Source organism: Aplidium turbinatum, chromosome 17 (genome assembly GCF_918807975.1).
Source record: "Aplidium turbinatum chromosome 17, kaAplTurb1.1, whole genome shotgun sequence".
Lineage (NCBI taxonomy): Eukaryota > Metazoa > Chordata > Ascidiacea > Aplousobranchia > Polyclinidae > Aplidium > Aplidium turbinatum.
The window spans coordinates 11,847,949-11,873,928 of NC_137488.1; the positions used below are offsets into that span (position 1 = coordinate 11,847,949).

The window sequence follows — 25,980 nt, forward strand, 5'->3', positions numbered from 1 at the left end:
TTAGGCTACGGTACCCGATAATTTCCTTTTAAAAATTTCAAAAACTCGCCGAATAGGGCACTCGCCGAAAAAGGCTCTCGCCGAATAGGGAACTCGCCGAATCGGACTAGTCGAATCGGACTCGCCGAATCGGACTCGCCGAAACGGGCCATTCCGAATTTTGGGTTGATTCAACGTTCGAGTCAGTACAAATCGATTTAATTTTCCCGACCGGTTGTATTGCGCAACAACGATGCCCAATAAGAAATGACGACGACGACGTCATTTCTTAAGACGCTTGAAGCCTAAGCTTGAAGACGCAAAACTGCCCGTTCATGAACGCGCGATGTCACATGATTGGAAGCATTAGCCTACTTTTCTTTACTGCCGAAGTACCATTTATCCAATTTTGTACTACATTTTTAATTGGGCCCCGTAGCTTTTCTAATTCCGATTTGTTTCCGTCATAAAATTCTTTACAAATTTTGCAAAATACCACACTAACTTTTCCTTCTGTCCCCTCTGTTTCATAACCTATAGCAGGTAAATTCCACTTTTTAACTGTATCTTCCTTTTACCATGATTTATATTGGCAATGACATTGGTAAAGAACAAGCATTCCATGAAAGAATAACTTTTGCGTAACAATTAAGCCAGTATTTATAAGGTTGCAAACTTTTTTTATACGGTAGTTCACATGAGCATTGTCAGCGCATAAAATTGCACATGTTGTTGTTGCGCAACCAGACATCTATCACAAACCGCAATTAACAAAGCTCACTCTAAAGGTTAACGCGTTAACCTATTACTTACATGTATTCGACGTCTGTTGATGTTGTGTGGTTCGTTGTGAAAACGGCGCAATCGTTTCTGATACAGCTGGACGAGATAACGGAAGGCGAAGCGCGATAAGGAGTGAATGTTTACAATAATTTGACGTCTACTGGCGTTGAATCAATGCAAATAATAGGGTGATGTTTCATATAAAAGATTCAATTTTTCCAGCTGGGCACGTGTCTAAGCGGCGGCGAAGTAGAAAGTAACCCAAATAAAAACATCAAGCAATATTAGTAAGATTGAATCAACCTCCTAGTCTGGTGTGGTCTAAGAAAATTAGGGTTATTTTTGTAATCTTGTGGTCCTTACAAGCGCTCGTGTGGCCTCGGCATTTTTATTGCTGAGGCTAATGTGCCATTCATGCATCTGCCTCGGCAATTGCCGATTGCCGAGGCTAATTTCGAAGACTGCTATATACATATTTTAGCTAATGAAATTATCTCTTGCACCCATTATGCTAATTCATAGATTGCATTAAACAATGTGTTGTTGTTTTTAGCTATTTAATAAACATTTATAATAGAGAGCAATCATGTTTTGGAATTTTGCAACAAGTTCAAATATAGAAGCTGTTTTGGAAAAAGAAGATGTCACTCTTACTGAAGTGATGGATGATGACGATGTTTTACAAGAATGTAAAGGAAAAAATACCAAACTTGTTGAGTTGTAAGTTACTCAAGATTCCTAATTATTTTATTTATGATTGCTGCTAGTAGGTCTCTAAACTCCTGTATTTTACCGATGACCAAGCTTGGTCTACCAGTATTCTTCCCAGCATCCAAAATAAACATTTTGTCATTACACTTACAGCAAAAAAAGCGCTTTCCCACACTCAACAGATCGGATTTTGTTTCTCACACGTACTAGGTCTACATGGTTTAGCACCCAAATTGTTAATTAAATGACTTGATAATGCACTGTACAAAAATATAACAACATTAAACAAGCATTTTAGGACATGTTTATTAACAATATGCTGTAATACAAGGTAAGCTATATTTCAATATTGTGCTTTTGCTTTCGTTCATGTAGAGCAGTGCAAACAAGGCCATGAAAAATATTTATGGGAAAAAAGGTTACAAATGTGACTGAGGAGAAAAAAGTTTCATATATGAATGCAAGTGGAGAAAAAAAATTGAAATATGACTGCAAGTAGGGTACAACAGTTTCAAATACCAACACAAGTGGGGAAATGTTGACTTGTGAAAGCCAAGGACCAAACATGGCCTACCGGCACGATAGTTTCAGAGGTCATTTAAAGATTTCTCTATGGAAAAGATAGATTACATGTGGCTAAATAAATCAAACATGAAGCAGGCCTCGAAATTCACGGCGGACATCGCAGACATGTTCGCCGTCACAGCATGTGATGTCCACTGGAAGTACTATCTAGATCGGTCATACTTGTCTGCCGAAAACTAACACAGAAGCGATACAAATCGTCACTGCATAGCACGAACAATTGTTGCGAGAATATAATTTCCCACATTCTAGCACGCATCTAGAAAATGTGAATTCTGTATCCCTTAGCTTCCATTCAAGCAGGAAAACTTTTGATTTTTATGTTGCTTCAGCGATTGATGACATTCTTCTTCTTGCTGACATTGAAACAGCGTAACAAAGGTGAATTCTTCGCTAAGAATCGATGGGAGTACCGGTACTTCTACACTAATCACGCGCAAGTTAGTTCAAGTCTTACGTCACAATGTCTGGCTTTGATCTCCGAGTAACATGGTAGGCACTTTAACATAGGACAGTTTTCCGTTCGAACCAGCTACCACTATTGCTCTACGGCGCATTGGTTAAGAAAGGTAGGACAATTTTCCTTATAAACTCAATTGATTACAGTCATTAAGATCCTTCTTGCACTCAGTTCAGTTGCAGAAGAAAAAAAAAAACATTAGCAGAGGGTGGGAATCGAACCCACGCAATCGAAATGACTATTCCCTTGCCTTAACCTTAACCCATAAGGCCACGCTGCTTGTGGCGATACATTCACTTAATTTTCTTTGTATCAAAAATCTCTCGAGTAGATCGGTCAGAATATCACGTGCTGAGTCGCATGACTGAAATCAGCTGATTCGCAAGGAAAACTGTTCCATGTCAAAGTGCCTACCGAGTAACATTGATAAAGCAAGGTTGGTTACAAAATTAGATTTATACGAGTAGGCTATTACAGCAAGATGCATCAAAACTTGTTTAGTTTTGGTATTACAGAAAGAAAGAAAAAGGCCCAGGGAAAATTCACTTTCGCTCACATGACACGCAAAAATAAACCTAAACAAAAAAGCCAAGTGAAACTTTACACCGTAGAAAATAGAAGCGTTAGTGTAGAAGTTTTCCGACTCGTGCTCAAAGCATTGTGACGCAAGAAGCCACACGACCTTGTTCGGTGGAAGTTGATTAGTTGTGCGCGTTAGCAGCTACACGGCGCTTTGACTCTTCAAGCGCACATTGTTGTGCTGATAACACAAGCCAACACACTTTTTGTGTCAACATAGTAAATGTCATTCTAGGGTATATTTTGGGTGCTGAATTCAAAAATCACATCAGATTTTTTGTATCACATCAGGATTTTATGATATCTGAATGCTGTTTTGGTAAAAATGGGTAAAATCGACTTCTGATCTGTATTGGTAGACTGGGTCTGCTACTATTCGGTGAGTCCGATTCGGTTAGTCCGATTCGGTGAGTTCCTAACCTCTAACCCCTAACCCTAATCCTTAACCCCTAACCCTAAAACGGCAATGATAATTAGGCTACGGTACCCAATAATTAAAAAAATCCCCCGTTTAGGGGTCAGACTCACCGAATCGGACTCACCGAAACGGGCCATTCCGTGGTAGACTATGGCGTTTCATGGAATTTGAACTCTTTTTTGTCAACAAGGTCTGTGATAAAGTCTAAATTCATCACGGTAAAGTCTAAAGTCTACACAAGAGATACAAACATAATATTAATGAAAACATTGAGGTATTTCAAGACCTGTTTTATTTTTTTTAATTTTTAATTTTATTGAAGTGTGGTAACTTGAAACCAATTCTTCAAAGTTTATCTGCTAACACTAAACGTTCAACGTCATTTTTTTTTACAAGAGTAGGCTACATTGTTACTTTTTTCGTGTTAAGAAGTAGGTTTGATGGCTGTGCAAATCCCCAATACATATTTTAAACCTTTTGGTTTTGCCATCTTTTCCTTTTGTTGGTGCTACAGTTGTGTGTTGGTAATGTCATTTGTTATTATGTTTGCTCCAGCAAAGAAAAATGAAATTAAAGAAATTGAATAGAATAGACACTTAAAAATAGGTTCAATTCTACAGAAAAAAGAAAATTCACATGCACATTTGGGAAACGTTACTCTGGACAAACTTTCGCTTACATGATTTTGTGAATGGTGTGAGTGGATTTAAGATTTCCATTGATCTATCGTCTTAGGTTTTCCACACAAGCTTTACATGCAGCATGTGTGAAGCCCATGATTTGTCCTGATCACCCAGGCAAATTTTAAAGTATGTAAGATATGCTTGTTTCACAAAACATGTTATGGTTTGCCTTTGGTTAGGAACAGTAGCCTATAACTGCTACATATGTAACAAAGAACATCAGGGTCATTTTCACACTTTTTTGAAGATGTCATTCGGCTACTTATTCTAACCACAAACAGAATTAACACCTTGCTAATATGAAAAAATCTGAATACATGAAAATTCAAATAAGAATGAGTCATAGACAAGTTTCACATAGGCTTAAATCTCCACGTTCAGCGAAAAAGATAAAACCGATGTTATATATCAAAAAATAGAATGGTACTAAGCATTCAGGCGAAAGTGAATGTAACCCTGCCTGTAAGGGGTGGTTTATGGACAGTTCTCAGAAGGTACATAAGTTGGATGGTCTACCATAGACAAATGGTCCACTAGCCAGATGGTCTAGGTGACTCGTTTGACCAGTGGACCATCTAGCTAGGGGGGCTTCTGACTAGTGTACCTTCTGAAGGTAGGTCGGTCACTCCAATGGTCATGGTGTCATCATACATCTCCAAATGTTACAAAATAAAATCATTTCCATGAATATGACAAATTTTCAAACACTATTGACTCATAAGGTCTTTATAAAACGGTAACAGTACGAGAAAATTCGGCCAAAAAGCCAATATTATGAGAAAAAGTATCATGCAAAAATCTCAAAAACCTGATGTGATGGATAAAATCTGATGTGATTTTTGAAATCAGCAGCCTCAATATACCCCAAATCACATCTTACATTGCAGACACAAAATTTTTTATCTTTTTTGTTGGCCTGTGTAATAGCTTTTCAGAGTGACTTCACTAAAATTTTAAAAAGCCTTCTAAATTGTAGCTATAGTTCTCAAATGGTGAAGAATTATCGTAAGATAAAGTGATTAAGTATGACGATCGACGCTGACGCTGGTGTGTCTGTCGTGAGACTTAATTTGTCCGCCGAGATAGCTGCTCAGACTGGACTCATTTGTCTGCCGGCAGCAATAACAAATTTCGTGGCCTGTGAAGCCTCAGATATTAACTAATTTATTTTTACCTGAACTGTTTGTGTGTTGTTTTGTCTGAGGGATCCTACAAATTGCCCATCAGAGTTGGATCAACTTCATAGTTTTTAGTTAAATTAGATACATTACAGTTATACCATCAATTTTTTTAACTACGGTACACATACGCGCCGACTTCCGGGGGGGCCAGGGGGCGGCGGCGCCCCCGTAAATTTATGATTGAGGGGCAACAAAAAGTCGCTATTACAATTGGTGTTTTAAAGATAAAATATTTTGCTAAATAGATTTAGATCATTTAAACCAGTGGTTCTTAACCTGGGCGCTACCGCCCCCTAGTGGGCGCTGTTAACTTTTAGAGGGGCGGAAATATTCAGGGGGCGTTATAGGGGGCGCTACATTCAGAAGGTGTAACGATATTTTCCTCACTGCAAATTTGCTTTAGTAGTTCTGCTGGGGGTACGAGAATCCACCGAGGATGAGGAGCTATATACAGTATAGAGATTGTGTTTAACAAGGGAAGTAGTGATTCTCTCTCAGAGCATTCTATGTTGGCCTATACAGCACAATGCACAACACCATCCGACAAGCGTGGACGTCGGATGGTGTTGTGCATGGCCTTTGTTGTTGATAATGGGCATTGTTTCCCTTTCCTTGTAGTAAGTAAATGGCATTTTGTGGTCAGCTTTTGGCAGGGACAGCGGGCAGGCAGTGCAAGCAAACCATAAGGACTGGTCATAATAATAGTCAGTCAATAATGGTTATTAGTGTAACTCTTACTAACTACTAAAAAATCAGCAGAGATGTGCCTTAAGACTTTTAAGTTAAGAGCCTTAAGGCACATCTGTGCTGATTTTTTAGTATTAAAACTAACATCGGCTTAAACTAGTTTTTTCTTACTAACTAATAACTAATTACTACTGGCTGTAGGCTAGCCTTATAGTCTTGGAAGAAAATGTCATTAGTAGGCTACAGCCCTTATATTATGGTGGGCGCCAGACTATGGAAATCTCTGAAAAGGGGCGCTGGGGAAAAAAAGGTTAAGAACCACTGATTTAAACGAACTAAAAAAATGCCGAAAGCGAAAAACAGCCTACGTTGTTCTTGTCAGCTGATTGCACGGCTTTCTTTGGGAAGGTAAATTGCATGCTCACACACTGCTTTTCTTCCCATGCGTGAGGCGCAACTTCAAAGTCAAAACGCGTGGTAGCGAAAAAGCGAATGCGATGTTGAATGTTTATTCTCATTTTACGAGTTATCCAAACGTCCGTTAGATTTTCTGTGACTTCAAACATGAAATCGATTTTAGCAAACTTTATCGAATTCAAACTATGACATAACGAACAGTTACGTGAATACAGCTTAAAGAAAAAATGCATTTTTTAAAACTGTCATCTGTGTTTAGCTTCAATAACCACTGTATTAATGTGCAGTGTTTTTTTTAAAGTGTTTTGAGGGACCGAAACGGTCCCCCAAATTTCTCCAGCAGTTTCCCAAAATTTGGACTTGCAACTACAGTAGAAAAGTAATGGTTGTTTCTCGTTATGTTTTGTCGATAATACGAATATAGCCTACGATCAATAGTTCACGTCCGGAAAAAAGAATAAGTGGAGGTACAGCTAACAGCTGAATCAAAGAGTTATTCACAAAAGAAGTGCACCTTCGATACTCGTCAATGTTTATTTCTGATTTATGGCGCATAATGATCAGTTTTTACGTGTGGAAACATAACAAGCAGAAGCCTGCCAGTAGCCTAATAAATAATTCGTTTAAGCAAATATGGCTATTTTTTGGTATTTAAATGAAACGAAACACTTGCGGTCTCTTACTTAGCGGTCACCCAAACCAAACCTTAAAAAAAAAAACTGTTAATGTGTATGATGAATGATGATTATGTGCCTGATCTGATACAGATGTTGGCGATCATGGTCTTCCAGACTTCTCTGTCATTTGCCATTCGTATAAAATCGTTCGTTTTGACTGTTGTGTTTGTGGCCCATTGATTCAAGCTATTTAAATAAGTTCATCTTTGTCGACCTCTGCTTCTTTTTCCCTGTATTATCCCCAGTAGTGCTAATTTTTCCAAATCTACATTTCTGTGAATATGACCTACAAATTGCATCTGGCGCCTACTAACTGTTATTAATCTCCTTTCTGCTCTTGCCAATTTCATAACTTTGTCATTACTCATTTTTTCAGTCCAAGATATGTGTATACATGTGTAATGTGTACGGTATATGTTCACATTTTCACCACTTCCAGAAAAGAAAACACTTTGCCATTGTTAACATTTTAAAGGTATCTAATTAGCAAAGAAGCGAAACGAAGGTAGTAAAACTGATCTCGATTTCCACACTGCTTGAGATCGTGATTTTTTGCGTTTTATCTCGATAACTTCACTGTCTTGATCGTTGTTATTCACTCGCACGAAAAGGAAATGAATAGGCTTGTTTTTCAACTGTTTCAATTATGAGCTAACAATACCAAAATTTTTACGACTAGGCATACTGCATGCGTAAAACTAATCGTTTCAAGCAGCGGTTCTAATAAATTCGGTTTGCGACCTGGGTGTCAATATAAACAAGACAGTAAGCTTAGCCAAAGACTATTTTAATTAAGTAAAATAGAGGTATGGTTATCATACGCTCCGACTTCTAGGGGGGCCGGGGGGCGGCGCCCCCCCATAAATTTATGGTTGAGGGGCAACAAAAATGGTTATTACAAGTGGTGTTTCAAAGATAAAACACTTCGCGAAAGAGATTTAGATCATTTAAACAGACTTAAAGAATGCCGAAAGCGAAATATAGCCTACGTTGCTCTTGCCCGCAAAACAGCAGCTGATCGCATGGCTTTCTCATACGGTATGGAAATTTCAAAGTAGAAGGTAGAGTAACTTACGCTGCTAGAATAGTCACGTAACTATTCACTGCAATATTAAGTAAACCAGCTAAATTAGACGCGCAATTTTCAATGAGGTCTTCCCGCTGTGAGATCAATTATGATTCAACAGAACGCATTGTTTTTTTCACGATGTGTGAGAATTAAATCGAAAACCGATAAAAGAAAAGGTGTTTAACTTGGTCGCAGATATTGCTTGCATTAACAACGTCTCTTACCGCTATTATCACCTAACTAACCTGACATCATTGTTTTATGCAGCCGCTAAGGTTTAACATCGACTTCCACGATCATGGAATGTTACGTAATTAGAACGATTATATCCTACACGCAAAAATAAAAAAATTGATTTCTTAAAGCAGCTCTTTCTGTTTTGTCTTTTGAGCTTTGCATATTGCTCAACAAGTGCATAAAATTTAAAATTGATAGAAATCATTACATTTGAAAATTAAGTTTGAGTCACTGCAAATAATCGTATTCAAAACTTTTAATTCCACCGATGCCATTGCACACTCCGTAATCTACGTCGGCAATGATTTTGCCACAGCAAAAATGTGTTCATTTTGAAAACTAAAACTGACGAGCTTGTCCCGTGTATAAGTTGAACCTGTCTTGTTGAGATGAAAATTACTTGTGAACATCTCGACCTATACTCGAGTATATACGGGATTCGATAAAAGACTATAAAAACTTTAGATAAAAAACATAAGAGAAAACACTTCTCCATTGTTAACGCTTTGAAGGTAAGTAATCACCAAAACGAAGCTAATAAAACTCATAGCGGGTTTCCACTCTGCTTGAGATCATGATTTTTTTGCGTTTTATTTCGTAATATATAACTTCACTGTCTTGATTGTTGTTATTCACTCCCATGAAAAGGAAATAAATCGGCTTGTTTTCCAACTGTTCCAATTATGAGCTAACATAATCAAAATTTTTACTAGACGTAGGCTACTGCATGCGTAAAACTAATCGTTTCAAGCAGCAGTTCTAATAAATTCGGCTTGCGACCTAGGTGTCAATATAAACAAGACAGTAAGCTTAATCAAAGACTATTTTAATTGAGCAAAATAGCGTTATGGTAATGACGTCATCATCTTTCTCGCCCCCCAAGGTTTTTTTAAAAGTCGGCACCTATGATGGTTATGACGTCATCACCTTTCTCGCCCCTAGGGGTGTTCAATTTCGATTATTTGAATATTCGAAATTCAATTTATTTTCAATTTCCGAATTTCGATTTCGAATATCACAACTATTCACCACACTGCAAAATGTGATTTTATTGAAAGAAACGACATGAAAATTCGCTAGAAAACGCGAAAAAAAGCGATGAAAATTTGCGAAAAACGAACACAAAATAACGTCTACAGCTCCAGGCCCATGTTGGTGTTTAAGAACACAAGCGACATGGTCAGTTGGTCACCCATCAGTCAGGATCTCAGCTTCGTGACGGTCAGGCCAGCTTTTGAAAACGATCGCTCCGCTGAAGCCGAGGTCGCTGGGATCCCAAACACTTCAAGTTCATTTTCACAGCGAGCGATTCACTGCCGCGACATTTCACTGCAGTGGTTTTGACTCGAAAGCGACATCGAGTATGTTTTCAAGCGCATTAAGCTAAACGCACACTCCCTTTACGTAGCAAATTATGTTGTTTTTGGGTGTATTCAACATCTGATGACATTGAATCGACACAAAATGGTAGATTTTTGCTATGTCCCAGGCAGCAAAATCAGTCATTTTTACATTGATTCAACGTCTGCAGACATTAAATCAATGTAAAAATGACAGATTTTGTTGTCTGTTGTTGGATTGTAGCATCGCAACTCGTTCTAGTGATTATTTATCGCGAAGCTGTTGTGGTTTGCATTCAAAAAGTGTTTTCCTGCTGCCGATCGCTAGTACATCTATTGTTTTATGTATCAATACAGCATAAAAAGTTGCCCCCACACAGAAATATGCGTGGGGGCCTAGCCCCCATGCAGGCCCATAACCAGCCGGGGGCCAGGAAGGCTCGCCCGCCTGAAAAAAATTTTTGCCCTCCCCCCCCCCTGGCAAAATCTGAACATTCTCGAGCAACAGCTACAATTATAATCATTTTGCCCATTTAAATTTTTTCGGCCCCCCCTAAAAAAAAGTTGACCCCCCCTTGCTCTGCGGTCTGGCTACGGTCCTGCCCCCACGGCTTAGGCGCCTATGGATTCGGTAAAAAGTGGATAAAACTGCCACAAAGCTCAGCTTACACTTTCTGCTATTGCACAACCTAGCTATCTTCATTCTTGAGAGAAATTTGTGAAATTTGGCATTAAAAATGCCAACCTGGCATCCCTGGTGCAGGACTGGCCGTTGGACCCGCGAGAGCGTGTGATAGTCACGTGATCGACGATGCGCATGCGTCGAAGTCTTTTTTCGCTTGCAAAATGTGACAAGACAGATTTCGCGCCACTTGAGTTACTTTCAACCGCGTCCAGCCGAAAGGGCGGCTATAATTTCGAATATGTTCGATACGAAAAACGAATTTCGAATATCATCTTAATCGAAATCGAATCGAAAATCGAAATTGAACACCCCTACTCTCCCCCCAAAGTTTTTTGAAAAGTCGGCGCCTATGATGGTACATTACAACCACATTGTTTTAAAATTTTCAAGTTGCAATTTTAGTAGCCTACTTCCAAATGTAATTAATTTACACATTTCAATTACAAAATTTAATGTTTCAATGTATATTTATATTCATCAAGGATATTTTACAGTTTGATTTTATCAAAGACAGTTTTGCATCTTATACAACCACATACATCTCACCACAAAACTTTACTTAGTCGGTCTGTGTCTCATACTTAGATTTTAGAAGCCTATTTTAAACCTAACTAACGGTTCGACATCACTAAGACTCGTGCAACTTACCCCATGTAATTGTAATTTGGATGTAAGTTTTTTGAATTTACAGTTACATTACAAAACAACAAGAAGTTTCAATTACAATAAATTAGTACAGTACATGAAAATGTGCAACTAAGTACATTCACTTACAGTTGATTTGATTCTGTTACCATAAGCATTAAGTAAAGTATTAAGTATCTCTTGAGTCCGTTGAGGTAGTACCAAAACCATGGCCACGTAGGCCTAACAAGTGCTGTTTTTTAGCATAACCTTATGATTTTATTTTTGAGTAACTTCGTTTTTGTGAAAACGTAGGTCCTATTTAAACTCCCCATAAGCCATATATTTTGGTAAAGTGATGACTTTTCACCGGCAAATTAATTTTCGTAAGTGGAGAATGAAAATTTCTAGTTTATTTCAAATCGGTAAAGCAAAGGACTAAGGCTTTATGATCCACTCAAAAAGTCTTTGTCGTTGTAGTTTAAGTGTTTTTGATTTTGTAGGAATGACAAGCTTTATTGACACCTCATGGGTGATTTCAGGGTCCACATCATTGAGGCGCAGTGCACAGACAGTTAGGTGCCTGCCAAGTAGGTGCGCGCACACTCTGGCGTCAGGATATTTCGGTGTGGTGCACTGTGGCGCCAGTTTTTTTAGGTACGGTACCGTACTACTTGGTGTGTCAAATTACACTCATAATCATTTGTCAGAAATGTGACACCCGCTTAAATATTAGGCTTGTTTTTTCTGATGTTTAGTGTAGTTTATTATTTGGCTCAACTAGAAGTGAACTCAGTCATGTTCGGTAATTTGAATAATTTATCGTTAAAAAGCTTTTGCTAACCTTCACTAACAACAAATAAATGCCAGACACACGCATTCACAAAACTATGTATATTTCCGGAATGGCCAGTTTCGGCGAGTTCCCTATTTGGCGATTTTTGGAAAATCCAATGACGTCTTCTGTTTATTTAGAGAATTTTGTATTTTATTCCACAATATTGTTTCCAGGGTTGGCTGATTTAAATCAAATGATTTAAATCATTGATTTAAATCGTGATTTAAATCAAACAATAAAAATCAAAAAAATCAATTAAAAAAATCAAATGATTTTTTATTTGCTAAAATAAAAATAAATACATCAACAAACGTTTTACTGCTTCTTTGTAATACAAAAGTTATATTTAAATACATAAGGCTATAGGCTATGCATGTTTTGAAAGGCAACTTAGTTTACTTGGCAGTTCACACTTGGGACTTGTATACCAGCTCCAACATAGTATATTAGGCTAGAGCTTTTTAGGTAAAAAAAAATACAATCAACGATTCAGAAAAATGATCTGTGACTTAGTAAGGATGGTACTATCATAATATATCTGTGATGTTAAGGACAATAACGTTAGTAGGTGGGAATAATTGCACATGGCCAGGGTGACTGCTCTTGTCATTTATGAGAAAGGATGAGCCTTGGTCTGAAGTTGCAGCAATGTAATAGCTCAAAGTATAGCTGTGATTTAAGATACTGATAATTAAGTATAATACGGAGTTTCAGTTGTGCATTTCAACTCAGACAAAAAATTGTTTCAGCATTTTAATACAAAAGAGGGTAAGCTGCACTATTCTGCATTGAGGCTCAGGGTTTTCAAATGTGAGAGTTTGAGCTAAAAGACACGGCACAGATTAATTTTTATTAGACCTTTTTTAAAATGCCTGTCCAGGTTAAAAACCGTTTTAAAAGATTGGTACTTTTTAGATCATAGAAGTATTTTGCAAAATGTGTTTCTTTCTTTTTTCAAAAACATGTTACCATTCCACAGCTATTGATATTTTGTAGAGCCATAAACTTTAGCGCGAATTTTTCCTTTTTATTCAACACAGATGTTGTCATGCAATGTGACGTCACGATGGGAGTTTTGCGCTCAAACGTAAGGAAAGATCTTAGTGTAGTGAGATGACAGTCTGAGACTCACCTCAATCTCGATATGCACAATTGTGATGTGTATAAAGCAACATATCACACCTACTTAAAAATATGTGCAATAGACAGGCTAGCCTACAATATGATAATAAAAATGATTAAACACTTGCAAAGCAAAGCCTTTCAATCAATCAAGGGGTTAAAAATGATTCTGCTATCTTACTAAAATGATCTCTTCCCCCAAGTAGACTCGACGCTTTTTTATCTAAAAAAAATCAAAAAAATCTGATTTAAATCAAAAAAATCCGATTTAAATCAAAAAAATCCGATTTTTTTGATTTTTTTGAAAAAATCATGATTTTTTCCAACCCTGATTGTTTCTTTCGCATTCCAACAAAGAAAAATAAATTAACATGAAATTTAGCGAAAAATGTTTGAACTATTAAATAAAAATGATTGCTCACATACAATTGACTTGTATCCTACGTCATCCACCTTTTTTGCGTCATGTTTATGTTATTCGTCCATCGTCATGTCATTCATTTTTTAAATAAGCTATTTATTGATTTTATATGATATTTCAAATATATTTTACATCACAACAACCTTTTTCACAAAACGATGCTGTAACTCAAAACAGTCAAAGAATTTTTGATGTCAACAAAACTTTTGAATGTAATGTAAAGGCAATTACATTGTTTTAACGTCGCCAGACGTTGGAATTGTTTACAAAAGGAAACTTTTGCTGACCAGGTATAGGTTGTACCTAAGAAACATTTACAAAGGCCATTCGGTTTGTTCAAAGACCCCAATTAGCCTAACAGTTTGTATTTACACTGATTCAATGCCTGAATATTGAATAATATTCATTCAATTGTTGGATTTTCAAAAATTGCCGAATAGGGAACTCACCGAAAAAGGCTGTCGCCGAATAGGGAACTCGTTGAATCGGACTTGCCGAATTGGACTCGCCGAATCAGATTCGCCGAAGCAGACCCTATATTTCTGTTCAATATAACAATTTGTTTGAAAAGCATTGCCCTATCTGCCAAGCTGATAAAATCTGCTTTATTACCATCAATATTCAAAAATAGACTTTAATGGGAATAACACTTGATCTATGGAAATGACCGGGCACCACACCGAAATATCCTGACGCCACAGTGTATGCACCTAATGGCAGGCACCTAACTGTCTACACCTAAAAGGCGTGTATTGTGATTTCATGCTATTCTTTAAACATTTATCTTAAAATTATTGAAAGATTGAGCATTGTTATACACACTAAGGTAATCAGATATTTTTACAAGATTCTCAAGCACAGAACACTAATCATGTTAACTGCAAGTGGCTTCTATTCACATTAGGCTAGTATAGTTCGTTTTTCAAATTGTTAGAACTGATAATAAATTGTCAACTTGAATGTACTTCACAGTCATCTGTTGCTTCGCATTAAGCTCCGTGATATTTGCCCATCTCAATGTTAAGAATTTATTGTTTTTGACTTTCTGAATGATATAAGCAGCCTTCAACAGTAGCCATCACTGACTACTTTACATGACTGCATGTCATGATTGGGAGAGTGGTGACTGGTGAGCCTACCAAACAGAAAAGTTATACAGTATACATCGTACATGACCTTATAACAATTATAAAGCAACTTGATTGACGAACCAAGTGAGCCTACTGTGCCACAAAGATTTATAAGCAGACATACCTAATGTGTATTGATAATGTCTACTGAGAAATATAAAATTACATATAAGATAGTACTAGCAATAAGCATTCAACGTTTACTAAATGTAATAAACATTACTTTTAATATTTCTATTCTGTTTAGTTTGAGTCGCCTCAATAACATGGAAGACCTGGTTTCTTTTGTGATTGCTGAACCTCCCGGTGATGCAGATGAAGCTCTTAAATATAAATATCCCAATATTGCATGTGAACTTCTTACATCGGATGTTCAACAAATCAATGATATGCTTGGCGACACAAAGGTATCCATATTCCCTATTTGCTTGAACAATGATTGGTTCAAAAGCTTATTTGCTTAGCACATTGATTTCATGCAAGAGTTACACTCTGTGTAATACCATAAGTGGTGACAAAAGAAGCGATCTTTCAATAAGTTTTCTCAGTAGAACACTGGCACACATTAAATGTTTTGAAAAGTTTCTGTAACTCAATATGTTTTTGAAACATTTGCTTGGATCATTAGTTTAACTTTGTCATTCTTAGTTCTGTTCTTTTCAACTGCTCAATGGTTTTCAAACGTTTGACTTCAATTTTATTGGCAATCATGTTTAATCTCTGTTTTACAATATGTTTAGAGTTTACAAGAAAAGTTATTTTCTTTTTTGGACAATGAGCCAATCCTCAACCCACTCCTTGCTAGCTTCTTTTCTAAAGTTGTTGGAATTCTATTATCAAGAAAGCCTGAACCAGTGAGTGCATTTTTGATTGTATTATAAAAAGAATTGTTTGTTTAGTTTAGTCATTTTTCTCGGTCACAAGTTTCTTGCTTTTCATCACCTGTAGATGTGAAAGTTTTGTCAAGATGTGTCTTTTGTTATTGCAATATTTTAACAAAGCTATTGTTTTGTTCTGAAGACTGCAAATATTCTAATACTGGATAAAAACTAATCATGTCATCTTCCTTAATAAGTTTCTTTCTTTTTCATTAATATTAAAAGTAAAAATTTGGGTACGTTCTGTCTTTGCATTTCTATATTTGAAGAAAACTTTTAATTTGTTTTGAAGACTTTAGAATATATAAAGACTAAAAGTGACTTCTTGGGAAGCGTTCTGAAGCATCTGGGGACTTCTGCAATAATGGATCTTCTGTTGCGCCTCATCACTTGTGTTGAAGCTGCCGACTTGAGATCACAAGTGCTTACAGTAAGTAAACATGATTTCAAGATGCAACAAGTGTACTAAATATGATGAATTAGTTTGATGTTTTTTTTCAATTTTTTTCTTTTTAATGGACTGTACCTTCTTTTTTTTAATATGTATATATTGTATGTGACGAGCAAGAAATTGAAAAAAAATGATTAATTTCCACATTGACCTACCTTATGTATTTTGTTTGTAACCTACTTTAAAGTTACCTTATTCTCTTTTATGTAGTCACGTCATGTGGGTAAAGGACTAAAGGTTAAACGCCATACATGAACAGCTTTCTATTCTCTGTTTCAGTGGCTCAATGAGAAAAAGCTCATTGAAAGACTGATTGGATTGATTGACCCTGCCGTTGAAGAAGACTTCCACTGCAACAGCGCACAGTCACTTTGCGACATCGTGAGGTTGAGCCGAGAGCATATGTATACCATGCAGGAATCAGCACAAGAAGACCCGTTGTTGAACACGTTGGAAAGGTGGTTTGTGTAATGACGCTCTTCAATTTAAATCCAAAGCTAAAGCAATTTATTTCTAATAAATTTATTCCATAAATATTGTTTTACATTCAACGAATCAAAAACTGCCGAAGTTCACTTCAGATTTTTACATAATTTTTATGCCTCAGACAAAGTAAAGTAAAATTGATTTTACTATTTCTGCATCCCCGATTGAACTTGTTTTCTTTTTTCATCTTAGGAAGGAGACTGTCGAGCTGTTGCTTGAACACATGTTTGATAAGGAGATCACTGAATCTGTGGTCACCAACGGAGTGAGCGTGTTGCTAGCCTTGCTTGAAATAAGAAGACCTGCACCATTCGGGTAAGATCAGTCAAGCTGTTTGGTTGTAGTTGATTTTCTAGCAGATGACCTGTGTTGTAATGTACGACGCAACCAATGCGTGACTGTGCAAAATGGTGTTCTAATTGCAAAGCCCTGGACCCCGCCACCAAAGTTATGCAGATATAAATATACTGTGTTAAAAAGAAATTCTTCACTTAACAGTAAAGATAACTCCTAGCGAGGTATGTTAGAATGAGTTTTTTAATCTAACTACTATAGAAGTGTCAAGGTAATCATTAGTCATGCACTTTACAGGTTTACGATGTTTTACAGGTTTCCCGAAATGGCTCCTGAACTGACTCAACTTGACGTGGAGAGGTTAGCTTGTGGAGTCTCCAAGACTTTGCACGGGATCAGTGACCGCCTGACCGATTTCCACAAACTGTTGCAGCACCCACCGCAGGTTTGTGTAGTTTTGTATTGTTCCTAATCTCAGTGAGTACTTCTCAGTTGAATAAATCGCTGGTAAGACACGCACGGGAAGCATTGAGTGGTTGTGGGGGTTTTGCTCTCAGATTGGGAAAGCCTTTCTAAAGCTTAGTGTAGAAGTTTTAAACCACTCAGCAGAAGCCCGGTCATCGTGATTAAGAGTCGCCACTTCAACTTTTTGAAAAACCTCTATAAGAGATTGTGTTGGGCATGTACTGTTGCCAAGTAAACTCTGCTAATCCAACCCTAAGGTTGTTTTGTTGCCAATCACTTCTATTGTATATGTTGATTCGTATCGAATGATTTGCGGCCTGGTGTATCTCATTCTAAAACAATTGTGTTTCAGAAAAGGGTGATGCACTGCACGTTTGGAGAACTAGACCCTCCACTGGGAAACACGAGACTTCATGTTGGGAAGTTATTGTCGGCTATCTTGATAACTAACACCCACAATATGAACGTGCAATTATCAGAATTACATATATTTAATGCGTTATTGGTAAGTCATTTTTTCGAGCGGTTTAATTTTTTGAATACGTTATATTTGTTAAAGAATACCGAAAAGTTACACTAGGCCCTAAATCAGAGGCGGGCAACTTCTCCAGTCGGCGGGCCTGATATGGGAAAATGAAGTACTTGGCGGGCCGGATTCATGAATCGCTGCATTAATCGCGTATTTATCTACCCAGACAAATCAACAACCAGAGAACAACCAACAATCTCTATTATCTGTATACGTTCCCCATTTAATTATTACACTAATGAGCCAAATTTCACTTTGATCTATTTTTTCGGCTTGAGGCAAGGCTTGAGACTGAAGGAGATTCTTATAAGAGACAAAGAAAAAGGATGGAAGGGCACGTTTATGGCGAAACATAACATGCTTGTCACTTGACCAAAATCTGAAAATAAAGAATCAAAGAACTAAAGAATAACGAACAGTCACTATTATTTGACGTAGTAAGCAAGTAGTGGGGAATTGTGGCAGAGTGTTGCCGTGGGCCACATTATCATGTAAAGACTAGAAACTGTCTGTGGGCCGCTCAAAATCCCGTCGCGGGCCTGGTCCGGCCGAGTCTGGCCCGCGGGCCGTATGTTGCCCGCCCTTGCCCTAAATTAAGGAAGTCATAACTTGTTACTCATCATACCCACAACTGCTCTATGTTTAAATAATATCTATTTAACATTTTACCTACCAAAATATGCAGACCTAATCCTTTCCTGAAATGTTATTAATAATACACATTACACAAGTACCGAAATTGTAAAAAAAAACTGGAGTTTTTCTATGTATGCAAAGAAATTTTACTTCGAAACGGTTTTGAGGCGGTTAATTTTCACTAGAATCCATAGAACTTCCATCCCCTGTCTTGCAGCCTGTGTCAATTAGGCTACTCTCTGATAAGTTTTGAGTCCAATACCGTGTTGGTATTTTTTCACGCACGGGAAGCACTTTGCTCGAATTTTAAAGGTTATCGCAACTTTCCAAAAGCCCAGCCAACCTCGATCCGTCGGCTGTCTATTATTGTCACTTTGACTTCCAGGATTTATTTTTTCAATACGAATACAACAACTTCCTCCACACGCAAGTTGTGCAATGCATTCAAACGGTGCTCAGCAACACGGCCACAGTGACAGATCCGTCAGCCCACTCTTCCGTGTATTCAAATGGCAGCGAACCGAATTGCGCTGAAGAAAGTCCAAAAGAAGACGAGGAAAACCCGAGAAAAGTTGCGCCTTTGTTAGCCCACGTGAGTATAACGCCCTTAAACGTTTCAATAAAATCATTTCCTTCCCTTTTTGCAAAGAATCATTTGTGCTTTCAAACCGCTTCTTTTACAGCTTTTTGAAGACTGTCGTATAGTTCAGAGGATATTGGATGCATGGGAAGATAATAGAGTGCACGAGACCGAAGATGGTGGGCATCGTAAAGGCAACATGGGCCACTTGACATTGATTTGCAATCAAATTGTAGAAAACATGGACAAAGGAGCAAATTCTGAACGAATTCGGCACTTCATTAGTGGTAAGTCAATGGCGGTGTTATTTTCAAAATGTTGCTGTGTATATTCAGAAGGACATAATTCACAATTGTTGGCTAACTTTGCAGGGTTGCCAGAGGTAGACCAGGGTAGATGGCAAAAATTTTTAGCCGAGTCTTTGGTTGAGATGAACGAAAAAAATTCCCGAGAATTGGGTGGTCACAATCCAATGCATTTCTCGTCTGACGACGACGCAGAAGTTGATTACAGAGACGTCCCTTTTGCTTCGAATTCTGCGCAACAGGTAATTAATGATAAAAATGTCATTCAAATTTGAAAAATTGTTTACAACTTTAGACGAATGGTGTGACAGTGTAAACATCGTAACGACACCAATCCAAGCAAGCCAAATATGACAATAGTGTGAGCTGTCCTCCACCTCACTGTTGCAACGTTAGCTGTACACTTACAAAGTATCAAAAATATATTCAAATAAAACAAGGCAATAATACTCGCATTGAGAGACTTTGCCAATGTTGTGCGTCTGCCAGGCGTTCACGGACTTTCAACTACAACAAATCACATCCACTTTTATTGATCAGTTCGGATTCACCGACGGGGACTTTACCGAAAAGGATGACACCGACGACAGGTAAGCTCTTCTCCGATGTAAATCACAACTTTGTGATGCCCTGCACTTTCTGCTGTGGTTTGTTAAAAATTATGGGAGTAGAATTCAATTGCATCTGTTGCTATTACATTCTCATTACTGCACTTCATCGAATTTTGAAAGATTAGAAAATCCAAATAACCTTGGTGAAAGTTGGTACTGTATTGTGATGCAAATTGTCGAGCTATTGATCGATAAGTTCGCTGGATCTATTTTAAATGTTGATAATGCAAAGGATGTTACGCAATAAAGACAAAAGAGCATGATAAGACGTTTTCTAGTAGAACTGCCTATCTATGCGAAAGACGCTCCGCTGCTATAAACAAGCCGATGTGTTTCAGATTTGACAAGATCAACTCCATCGATTTTCATATCAAAGCAGACACTAACTCTGTAAGTAGACGGTGGAATGTTAAACCTTTTTGTTTAACTTAAATAAGAAGCAACTACAGGACCAGAACCTTTTTACTTTTACTAACGATTACAATCAATTAAAAATAAAGCTGTAACTATACGTTTGCCAGCTTCTTCTATGCTAACCTAGAAATGCTATTACAGCCGAACCAGGAGTTATTCGAAGGGATATGCCGCGCTCGCCTTCCGCACTTCGGAGATGGTTGCGATGAAGAAGACAATGAAGATATGTTTGATTCTGGAAAAGAAGGTCATTGCATGAAAGTGTTGTCTGTGTGTCAACAGTTTGCAGTACCAGCAACTTTTTTCACCGCTGAGTTGCTCTATTATACGATTCTGAGTAGTCATAGTCGCACATACCACCTTTTATTCACATTTCCCTGACTTTCGCAGTTAATAAATCGATCGTTTTTATAGGCGATGACGATTGGAATTTCACAAGCAACGCGACCATTGACTCGCCTTTCAAACATGAAACTGGTACTCCTGTCATTACTATCAGGTAGCTTCTATTATCCCAAGATCGCTGTGTCTTTAGCTTATCACGCGTCCATTTGATTTTTTTTGGTACTTTAAACTAAGATCTGTTTTTTCTTGTATACCGATGACGAATGTTATGAGATTCGATCTTGTGAAATCGCCAAAGTTTCTAAGAACCGGTGAAATGTTTGTTGTGCAAAAAGTTGCACTTTTTATGATTTTTTAAGGGCACGAACCAGTTCGGGAGCCAGTGATGGGAGCAGCAGCAGTGAAGAGAGCGACTCGATCAAAACTTCTCCACTTACAACACACAGTGGCACAGCAGAGCAACAAGGTGATAGTATATTCATGCGTTGTTTCAATCTTTTATCAAATACACACAAAGCTTCCGTTTGATGTAACGAAGGTAACATTATAAATGTTTGCGTCATAGATGCCGATTGGAGAGCCCAACCTAGTGATGGAAACAGCTCCAGCGGAAGTGACGTCAACATTTCCGGGTACTCAACACGCATCGTTGCCTCTTCAAACGTTACATGTGAAGCATCATCATGGGCACCGGAGGTAATCATAGACTTTCTTTGGAATGCGCTATTTTTATGGCACTATTTCAGTTGGATTCTACCACAGCAAATCACAAAGATGATTGTGCAATGTACGAGTAAAACTATTTTCTTTTTCACGGTTGTGGATTTCTTGTCGTTAAAACCTTTTTTTCGGTTGATTTTGAATCGAAAGTTGTTTTCGATGAACTGGCGTTCAATGAAATGTCGGGTCGCGCTTTTTGAGAAGTAAAATTTTGTTTTGAAAGGCGTCATGTCATAATATCACATGCTTTCCAGCTTGGCAGCTCTGCTCCACCTGAAAAGACAGAAGACAATTGGGCTAACTTTGAGAACATGGAAAATTTGGCGAGGTAAATTTGTGTTAGCGCTTAAATTTGATTTAAATCTGCAAAAAGTGTACTTTCACGATTGAACGCACTTTGTTATTTCAGTTAAGGCACAGCGGGATTGAACATTATAAGTATACTCTTACAATGTTTAACCCTGTTGTGTCTTGTCTGTCTGTGATACAAAAAAGCAAATTCTCCCGAAACTACGCTATTTCAGTTACCAAGCGGAAAAAAACGACAGTGAAATGGAATCTACTCTGGCTTCGGCTCCATCACTTGATGAAGGTAAGTATTTCTCCACGACTTGTAATTTTTAGTTTCTCGAAACAGTTTGCTGTCGAAAACCGTACAAATAAATGCGAATATGTTTTTCTACAGCTTCAGATTCCGCCGACAAGGACAACACAAGTTCACAAATTGTTGAGCCCAGAGATCAATCACGGCAAGTGATTTTGCTTCAGCAATGAAACTCTTTTATTTTGACCCGCAAGTGATGTCTGCACAAAGCTATTGAAAAATTTTTCAAATAAGCCCTTTTGTCTTAAATTTTATTTCGTGCTTTTTAGCCACATTTTAACTAGTTGTTTCAAACTTTTAACCGACAGAGAAGAGATGGAGGTTTTCGCTACCGATGCTGTCTTTGAGCAAACAAATGAAAGCGATGTTGCGGGGATGGACGTTGAAGAAGATCCATCCAACACTCTTCAGGAAGCTCAACACTTCCCCTCTACTGATGACCAAACTTCATTCCGCGAAAGATCTCTCCCTCCAAAGGACATACCGATGGAAACTAGCGATTTCCCATCATCCAGTCCGGAGAACCTTGTTCAAGACTCATTACCCACCCAAGAGGATCAACGGTTTGCAAAATCTATTTGTTTTCCACTTGTTTGTCTTTTTAGCTTTTTAGTCGATGACGGAGAACAAAAGACGGAAAACCGTGAACTTACCAACTACTATTAACAACTTTTTTTGTCTAGGTTGCTTGGAGGCAGCAAGGAAGAAATCGACGAAGCTCAATCATTCCCTGAAGTTGAATCCAAGCCAAGTGAAATTTCCCTTTGCCAAGCTGACTACTCGTCCATCAGAACTGAACCAGCCGCTCTTGATAGTAATTCAGCAGCCACTGGCGGCACTGATAGCATTGTTGATGACGTCGCAGCAGTTCACAGTAGCTGCTTGTCTCGTGCCGACGGCGATGGTGCTTCAGATAACACGACCGACAATCCCCTCCCATCTATTGGTGACAATGCTATGATTTCCGCCAAGTCGAGTAGTGAGTTTGAAAACAAGGAAGTGACATCGCCTACTATTTCACATGAACTGACAGCCAATGGGCCCTTGTGAAAGAGAAAGGTTTGATGAGAAAAGTTACACCACTCTATCTTATATTGACATTAGAAGAGCTTGTTATTTTAAATTAATTGTGCATTCAGGATACATTTGGAGTTAAAAAAGTTGAAGATCTGTAGTTTTACCGCCCGGTATGGCTAATGCGGTAAATTTCATGGGGGCACGCATTCTAACAGCGATATAGCGAAGGTTTATTTCAAACCATCATAGCAGAAGATTGCACTTTGCTTTCTTAACAATTGCATTGAATTCAACGAAAGTAAACCTAATTAGTTTTAATGATGCTCTGGTATTCAGTCATTTGGCAACAGACTGCATTTACACGACTGTCCTAGTTTTGTTGATCATCCACCTGATTGGCTGTTTTCACGTCGTTCGCACTGCAGTGCTGCTTGTGCACAAGAACTCACGTCAACAACATTCTCGTGATATTAAATTGCCTTGTTTTTTTCCGTTGATTTAGCGTTGAATTTGTGTATTTTGTAAGCGAAATGGAGCAGTAATGTATGAGGGACTTGGGTGCTATCTTTTCCATACAGTTTTCAATTAAATTTTTCAACTTTATTTTCCGGCATAGGTTACTTTGTCAAGTAGCTCTCAAATTGAAGTTATTCTCTTTCGCTCAATGGTAAAGAAGGGCTGTTTAAGTATTATCTTATGACGCTTTTTGGAGGCTTGTCAGTAACGGCACTGTCTTATTGCTTAATGTAATTTGTTGGCAAGAGTACAGTAATATTTGACCTCATAAGATGTTTGAACAACCCTAAAGGAGCACACAGCCCATAAGTCCCATAAGATTCTTCTTTGCTTTAAAGACTGTGAACTTAGACCACAGTTTGTGTATTGTACGACTGTCAAATTTGTCTGTTGTTTCAGGGCTGTTTATGCTTTGAGGTGTGGCCCTTAATTGTTTATTGTAATTTAACATACCAGCTTTAAAGTTGTTCTCTATTTGTAATCGAACTTTCACTTATACTTATACGACCATGAAAAGATCTGTTTCATTTTGACAATAAATGTTGATACGAAATATATGAAGACTCGAAGTTTTAAGTTTTGTTTTTTGTTTCACCGATTGGTCAAGATCCTTGGCTTCCAACTACAAGTAGGCTACCTAGTTCGACGCCGGCCAAGCTAGGTTGGAAAGTGCCACTCATTTTTACCCCTGGCATAGTAGATTGGGTACCGCTAGGTGTATGCACTATGCAGGGCGTGTGAGCACCATCTTTGGCGCCCCAGCCCCGAAAACTATTGGTGGGCCCCCATGTTTAGTAATTGCTCTTAAAAATAGGAACAGAAAGCGTTTAGGGCGGCAAACTGTTTTAATGTGGGAAAAATATTTGCATTCATCGTTTTAGCAAAGAGTAAACAACTTTTAAGATTTCATTGAAAAAAATAGTTTATAGGCTATGAAGAAGGAGGTCTAGAAAAAAAGTTGAAAAGGACCAAAGTTTTAATAAAGTAAAATTTATAGCAAAAATTAACAATAGGCTACAATGCAAAACTTAATGACCAAATAAATGAAACGGAAAGGAAGCGTAGGGGAACGTTCAAATATTATGTAACGTTTTTTTTTCCGAATTTTTGACGTCCCCCCTCCCTCATGTAACGCCAACGTAACGTTTTTTTCAACCCCCCCCCTCTCCCATGTAATGCTTTTTCACTACAAATTCAGCACAAAAAACTACCATTCCGCACTCGAAAGTGTTGCGTAACGTTTTGCTTGAACCCCCTCCCCCCGATGTGACGCTTACGTAACGCTTTGCATAAACCCCCTCGAAGGAGTTACGTAATATTTGAACGTTCCCTAGCCTAGGAGGCTTGCCCCCAGAAAATATATTATCTTGTTTTGGTCACTGTATAGGAGCAATATGTTTTAGCAAGATGCACACTGGTGTGTAACCAAATTCATCAGCTTAAAATTGGATTGGGATTGAAGTTTTGTTTAAAATTTAAGTTAGCCTACCATTTCAATTTTTTCACAACCACAAAAGAATTTTATAAATTTATTTTTTGAGAATTTGTACAGCCTAGTGTGGTGTAGCCTTTCAGCAGGCAAGAACTTCGAAATTTTTATTTGAGATGTCTTCATTTTCACTGATAACACTTCATGTTCATAACCTCTTTCAATTAGCATTGAAATTTATCAGTTTAATTATAGTTAATTAACTAGGCTATTTGAGTGAGCAGTGTTTACTTTGAAATATTGCATCATTTTGTCAGTTTTTTTAGACACAAAAAACTTTTCACTCCCTTAGCCTAATCCTCAACCATGCTTGCCCAATATCGCAGAGATAAACAAAATGTGGTTGACCGAGCGAAAAAATTCTACTAATATGGAAAAAATACGCTGCACGATCTAGCCTAACTATAGGCCTATGAGTGTACCCAGGTCCGGTGCTAGGAACCGCGGGGCCCAATTAGAAATGTGATGACGGGGCCCCTACTCTTCATAGCAAAATTTATGGGTGTTTATATATCATAAAATACATACCAGTACATACAAACTACAAAGATAGACATTTATTACTTGCTATAAAACAAATTAAAGGTAATGTGGATGTTTATTTACGATATGTTGTTTTACTTTTGAGAAAGAATATTATTTCAATTTTTATTTTACGTTTCAGTAGTATTTTAAACCTCGTAATACAGAAAGACCCCCGCTAGCGCGGGGGCCCCTTCAAGGTGCGGGGCCCAATTTGATCTAATCGGTCAAATCGGCCTAAAACCGGCCCTGAGTGTACCCCTAGTTAGAGTTAGGCCCCCAGTCGGGGGTTTGGAAAGCAGTAAACACGGCTTAGCATGATTTAATTGGCTATTGATTCTCTAGCTTCTGTAGTAGCCTAAGCTATTTATTTTTTAAACAGTCGAAAACCATTAGACAGACTAAAATGAGTGGGCAGCAGCTGGGGGTGGGCGGTTAACACGGCCCTGATTGAACGTTTTAAACTTAAAGCAATCCGACCGCAAGAACGAA

The 25,980-nt window shown here is 37.9% G+C and overlaps 1 protein-coding gene across 2 annotated transcripts; it reads left to right on the plus strand.

Moving 5' to 3' along the window:
• Positions 1 to 1,322: 1,322 nt before the first annotated feature.
• LOC145786107 (serine/threonine-protein phosphatase 6 regulatory subunit 3-like) lies at positions 1,323 to 24,044 on the plus strand. 2 transcript variants are annotated; one of them, XM_082597755.1, is made up of 22 exons: positions 1,323 to 1,482; positions 14,874 to 15,033; positions 15,367 to 15,480; positions 15,797 to 15,934; positions 16,235 to 16,413; positions 16,634 to 16,756; positions 17,051 to 17,180; positions 17,553 to 17,705; positions 18,751 to 18,957; positions 19,049 to 19,232; positions 19,317 to 19,492; positions 19,740 to 19,840; positions 20,200 to 20,251; positions 20,417 to 20,522; positions 20,690 to 20,774; positions 20,980 to 21,086; positions 21,186 to 21,316; positions 21,595 to 21,668; positions 21,865 to 21,932; positions 22,026 to 22,089; positions 22,253 to 22,507; positions 22,628 to 24,044. In XM_082597755.1, the coding sequence occupies exons 1-22, from the start codon at positions 1,349 to 1,351 to the stop codon at positions 22,992 to 22,994; spliced, it is 3,108 nt and encodes a 1,035-aa protein (XP_082453881.1). In that variant the 5' UTR covers positions 1,323 to 1,348; the 3' UTR covers positions 22,995 to 24,044. The 2 variants fall into 2 exon arrangements, with proteins under 2 accessions (XP_082453881.1, XP_082453882.1); XM_082597756.1 differs by having other exon boundaries at positions 19,791 to 19,840.
• The last annotated feature ends 1,936 nt before the right edge of the window (positions 24,045 to 25,980 follow it).